The 6000-nt window shown below is 40.4% G+C and overlaps 1 protein-coding gene and 1 pseudogene across 1 annotated transcript; one reads left to right on the forward strand and one right to left on the reverse strand.

Annotated features, from left to right (window-relative positions):
• The first annotated feature begins 1419 nt into the window (after positions 1-1419).
• On the forward strand, positions 1420-2277 carry LOC134214735 (uncharacterized). The gene is made up of 4 exons (XM_062694058.1): positions 1420-1567; positions 1643-1738; positions 1796-1947; positions 2105-2277. The coding sequence occupies exons 1-4, from the start codon at positions 1524-1526 to the stop codon at positions 2113-2115; spliced, it is 303 nt and encodes a 100-aa protein (XP_062550042.1). The 5' UTR covers positions 1420-1523; the 3' UTR covers positions 2116-2277.
• Positions 2278-4371: 2094 nt separating this feature from the next.
• On the reverse strand, positions 4372-4974 carry LOC134215126 (uncharacterized; annotated as a pseudogene).
• Positions 4975-6000: the final 1026 nt, after the last annotated feature.

Genomic DNA, 6000 nt, shown 5'->3' on the forward strand with positions numbered 1-6000 from the left:
TATATGCAAAATCACATTGATATAAATACGCAGCATCGCCACCTCTTGTCTGATAGTGTCAATATTGCAATTTCTACCAGCAGGTGTATTAGTTTTGTTGGAATGATTTGAAAGAGCCTCAAGCGGAATTTTAGCTAGAATGCCACTGGTCTCGTCCTATTGAACCAAAACAAAGTCACAGCACAAATTTGAAAACTGACAGCATAATGTGTTTAAATGGGTGTTGAACTGTTGATACTTTTTAATTCGGAAAATTCCCTCAGACGGTGCCCTCAGACGTTGCAAGCAAATCACTCGCAACGAGCATTTTGCTCGCAGAAAGTTACGTCTGTCAAAAATTTGCATGTCTGACTACACTGCCAAAAATATTTATATAAGATATATGTGCTGCCGTTATAAATTTTTGCAATAGCTCCACCCTAATATAATCGATATAGAACCACACATAAATTAAATAATTGCTATTGCGTTTTTTGCACTTTATAAGAGTTTTGCGAGATTTTTTTTTCTCACAGTCATCTTTTTCTCACACTCAATACACTCAAAAAAGTTTGATTTTCCGTGTATAATATTTGTGTGTGAGTGCTCAATCTGAAAACAAATAGACGTCAAATCATGGCGGGAATCGATTTAGTGTACACGCTTACATGTGACTAACGAGTAATGGGTTATAATTGGGTAAATTTCAGTAACAAAAATCGATCAACCTGAAATGAGAGTGAGTGTGAGAAAAAGAAGCGGGCAAATCACAATCTACACACAACTCTTCAAATTGGTGAAATCGGCAATAATACGAGACCACACATAAAGTTTATTTGGATATATATTTTATTAGTAGTTCGCGTGGAGAATGATTATGTGTGCGCTGATATACATCATAAGTTAAATCTATGGATTTTTGCCAATAAATATGTGTGGATTTCTACACAGAAAAAACGAACATTGATTACAATAAAAATGTTGTACTTTACAACTGAAAAGTACTTATTTTTGGTAATTATGAAAGTAAGATTGCGTACAGTAAAAGTAATGTGTTTGATTTAAAAGTGTTTTTCACTTATTGGAAGTGTAAATTTAAAAGTTTCCACTCTCAACTTAAGAATTGTAAAACTGTCAAATCACCTAACACAAAACGAAGAAAATTCCACTGCACTGTGGGACTCGCTGTGGGATGGGTGCCGTAAACGATACCAAATCAGAAAAAAATATTTATCCGAATAATTTCCTAACAAAAATAATACAGCATAAAATATATAAATGATTGTCTCAAAAATGCAATGCTATTGGTATTTTTCATATACGGGCATTGATTTTCATGTGGATGTTACAAATATTGATGTGAGCTAAAAATGTTTTTGACCACCTGTTGATTTACTGTCCGTTCATAGTTCAGCAGACGGTTGCTCGCGCATGGTTGACAACCATGTTTATTTACATTCTCTCGCGCACTAGAAAAGTTTGTCGGGTTTCCAAGTGGCGATGTCTTCGCTCTTCGGTTCCGTTCCGTGACCCGCCCCTGACGGATGATGTGGAAAACAGGCGTTTTAAGAACCGTTCTTCTCATATGGTAGGTAAATAATTCATTCACTTGAATGTACAACAGTCATCATTCTCTCTAATTGAGACCTTTTGTTATTTGCAGGAACAGCAGAGACGCCCGCTGCGCAATTCAAACTGCTTCTGGGATGACAACGGACAATGATACCCAGATTTCGGCCCCGGATGATGCACAATACAGGTGAAAGAAAATTGCTGATAACCTATCACAGATTTTAATCCAACACCTTTTTCGCAGGCTGCTGCAGCAGTTGTTGGAAATCCACCGGGTGCCGGAGACTGCCGTAGGGAGCTTCTACTTGGGATCTACTTGGAATCGCCATCTTGGCAGTTGGAATCGGTGCCTTGAAAGTAGCAATCGGAATACTGATCCCAGCCCGGGATACGAAGGTAAGGCACATTTTTTTTAACAAAAATATGAATAGTGTTGATTTGATACTGGAGCTCACAACACTCCGCTCCAATGCTTCAATTGCGAAAATTAGGAGTTGAAGTACCGGAGTTTGTTGACATCATATTTATGCGAAGTTTTCTTTCTTTTTTTTAGATAACCGATAGGAAATTAGAGGAGCAATGGGAGCAATGGCTACACCAAGAGCTACACTCATCCTGGCCAAGCTGAATCCTGGGCTGAAATATAGAAAAATAGTCACCGTGTTGCGAGAGATGCTGACAATTGACAATTGAAATCGTGGAATAAAAAGTACAATCTGCTATTCATTGCGATTTGTTTATTCTAAATTAAAATAGAAAGATGAAGGGTACGAGAGGGAGCGGGTTGGATCCTTTAAATTAGAAAATGAGTATTTTCTTAATGAAAATATTTTACTGTATATTTCACTGTGTGCACATTTTTATTTGACAGTTCCATAATTTGGTAATGAATGTTCATACTTTTAATTTTAGAGCGGCATGCAACTTTGAAGCCTTGATTGTTGCAAAAGTTGGCGTACTTTTATTTTGAACATACGGGACTCTCTACGAAAAAGAACCAACGAAACTTTTTAAATTTACCAATGGTTTTTTTAATTTTATCAATGATTTTTCTTTCTGTGTAGTAGTGTACACACTTAATTTTTTTTACCGGGATCTCAGCAAAATGTTGAACTTTTACCGAGAATCGCACAGCCGTGCCCCAGAAAACATGTTTTTTGCCGAGATTTCTGTCAAAATTGCTGATAATCAGCAATTAATTTGCCGAAAATCAGCTAACAAACGCTATTTTTGCCGGAATATCAGTTATTTATTTTGCTGGCGCACGGCTGTGCGGATTTTTGCCGAGCTGCAGAAATAAAAAATGAGTGTGTACACTGAAAGTGATTGCATGCAAAAAAAAATGGCAACTCGCAAGCAAACGCTCGCTTGCTTTGTGTGACTGCTAAGCGTTAAAAAATTTCAACTCGCGAAAACAAAATTGCGCTTGCTAGATCAGCACTAGCAAATTTTTCGCTCGCAAAAGTGAAAACGTTTTCAGGTGGCAGTGTTGCATTGCAAAAATAGGAATGGAATAAGATTTTTGGCCGAAAAACAAGTTTTTCATTTTTATTTATATTGTACGTGGATTTCCCTATTGGATCCGATCGTTCGAAATAGTCGCTCCTTGATCGGTCGTTGATATCGCCGTTTTCACCTTCACACCCTTCTTCATAGTGAAATCTGTCAAAACTGACAAGTCTGCCACGTGCTTTTTGCTGTTTCCCTCGGACTTCTCTTTCTTTTTCCGATGTTTTGACATCTGTTTTGATAGACAAGCAGCAAAAAACAAGGTAATCTACCAAACATTTATTGAGTTTAGCAAACCTTGCTGAAAAAGGGAACGTTTAAAACAGGCAAGTGAACCGACCTTTGAATCCATTGATCAAGTAAATCCACAATATTTCCATGAGAGTAAATATGACATCTGCTGAAAGTGAAAAGCTGCTACGTGTGACTACAATTGCGAGTGCTCTCAGAAATCATTCGCTCGCATGAGTGATTTGCTCGCAACGTCTGACGGAGCCTTAACGAGATCCGGACTAACGAGTCGTCGGATTAGTGAGGTCCGGATAAGCGGGGGGATACTGTATTAACAATATAATTACGACACACTCTACTATTTGACAAAAAAGTGTATGGAAAAATCTCAGATTTTGATTTTTTTTAAATCTTTATTAAAGTGTGTTTTTAATCTACAGATTAAGTTCAACACCTTCAGATTTTGAATAGTTACGATCTGGGAGGGAGCTCTCGATACTACACATCAAATAAATAAATACTGTCGTCAGACAACAAGCAAATTTTGAACAAGATTAAACAATCAACGTAGGCGCCACCTGAAAAGAGCAAATTTTGTTTTGTGTGTTATTGTTGTAATATTGCCTTAGAAAATTTTCTTGACGAGAGTTTTGTTCTCGGCTCGCACTGACATGTCATGACAGCTAGATTTCGGCTCGGCTTGACACACACATTTTTTGAATCTGTTTCTCCCTCCCAGGTTACGATACTTCATTTACAATTTAATAAATTGTTTTTTTTTATCTATGGAGACTTTCAGCCCGAGGCTGATGGCTCGTCTCTGATTTACAAAATGCTACAAATTCGATACATTATTTTTTTGTTCTTGATCGTGTGTTATACACTCTCCAGTCCGCTTCATCATGTTCTCTGGTATCGCCTGAATTGTAAGCGTCTTCACCACACGATCTCTTTGGGATGTTATCGGAACGTGTGTCGCTTGCTGTTCCCGATGCGGCTGACAATCGCCTTTTCGTGCTGGCTCCAGTAGTGCCGGACTCAATTTGCCTTTCGTCGTCGTCGTCGTCGTCATTGTCGTTTTCACTTTCGTTTGATTCCGTTTGCACTGGTGGAGGGCCGGTAGTGATTTGTTCGGATGTGTTCGATGGTATTTCTGATGTAGGCTCTGAACTGTTTTTGGCCAGTAACTAGCGTCGGTTCATTCTCGATAGAGATGCGCGATGGTATCGGTTTTTCTATCATCATTCGCACTATTCTCACACCGTTCAGCACTCCCGGGAAGACGTTTTTCCAGGTCTCATTTTATATGAAGATTATTGTGCCATATTGTTTCAGATGGTTGATGATGGTGGTATTCGGCATGCGTGGCGAAAGGTCGTGTAGCTTGATTGTTGTAGTGGGGCCATCAACATACATCGGTATGTGATAGATTACGCCTAGACGATGGAACGAGTGTTTCAGATGGTGCTGCTGCTGTAGTCGTGGTGCTACACCTGCTTCGTTCATCTCGATAAACACGCAGTTGTTGAGGTTGTGCAGCTGAATGCTCTTAACATCAGCCATGTCAAGCTTGATTGACTTCTCCAGGAACTTTTTCACCTGCTCCAACGGAGGTCGTGTTGGAAGAACACTAAAGTCCACGACAAGCGTGCTCGTTCTGTGTGACATTTTGCACTGAGTGGATTCGACACGAACCGAGGAATATCGATCGAGGAATAAGCGATTGCCAACTGAATAAATTGTTCATAACAATACATTCCAATGTATTTATATTATTTCATCTACAATATAATCTATGGTCAATTTATTGTTTTTGATAGTAATTTTTTACTTACTTATGGATCCTGTACACCTCCGGTGGTGCAAAGGGCCGACTTGAAAGATCTCCATCCTGAGCGATGCCCGGCTATCGCTTTAACCTGTTGCCAGGTTAGATTTCGGTCGACTTCTTTTATTTCTTCATTGAGGCTTCTCCGCCATGAGCCTCTGGGTCTGCCTCTGCTGCGATGTCCCGCTGGGTTCCAGTCTAATGCTTGCTTACAGATTTCGTTTCCGCCCCTACGCAGAGTGTGGCCGACCCAGCCCCACTTCCGATCCCGAATTTCTGTTGTTATCGGCCTCTGGTGACAACGACGATGGAGCTCGTTGTTTGAGATCCAGTTGTGAGGCCACCAGGCCCGAATTATATACCGCAGGCATCTGTTAATGAACACCTGCAGCCGTTGAGTGTTCTCCACTGATACACACCATGTTTCGCTAGCGTATAATAGCACAGATTTCACGTTAGAGTTGAAAATTCGTATTTTGGTGCGTTCACTTATCTGCCTGTTTTTCCAGATATTTCTTAAACTCGCAAAGGCAGCCCTTGCTTTCTTGATCCGTGCGCCTATGTCGATCTTGGTACCGCCGTCTGACGCCATTTGGCTACCAAGATATTGGAAGCTTTCAACATTCTCCACTGGTTGCCCGGCTACTGTGAAACTGGAAGGAGTCACCGTGTTTACATCCAACGATTTGGTTTTGTTGACGTTGATGACTAAACCTGCCGAGGAGGAGCGATCGGCAAGGTCGTTGAGCTTACTCTGCATATCAGAGCGCCGTAGCGCGAGTAGTGCAACGTCATCGGCCAATTCGAAGTCGTTTAGGTGCTCCATGGTTATAGGCTGCCATAACAGCCCGCGGTTTGGTTCACGGTCAATCGCATCTACC

This window comes from Armigeres subalbatus, chromosome 2 (genome assembly GCF_024139115.2).
Source record: "Armigeres subalbatus isolate Guangzhou_Male chromosome 2, GZ_Asu_2, whole genome shotgun sequence".
Taxonomy (NCBI): domain Eukaryota; kingdom Metazoa; phylum Arthropoda; class Insecta; order Diptera; family Culicidae; genus Armigeres; species Armigeres subalbatus.

What these genes read in the sequence shown, in the direction of transcription:
- LOC134214735 (XM_062694058.1), top strand. Translation starts at nt 1,524, where the DNA reads ATGATGTGGAAAACAGGCGTTTTAAGAACCGTTCTTCTCATATG. An exon ending in AGAACCGTTCTTCTCATATG is followed by an intron (nt 1,568 to 1,642) that starts GTAGGTAAATAA and finishes TGTTATTTGCAG; the next exon opens with GAACAGCAGAGACGCCCGCT. An exon ending in CCGGATGATGCACAATACAG is followed by an intron (nt 1,739 to 1,795) that starts GTGAAAGAAAAT and finishes CCTTTTTCGCAG; the next exon opens with GCTGCTGCAGCAGTTGTTGG.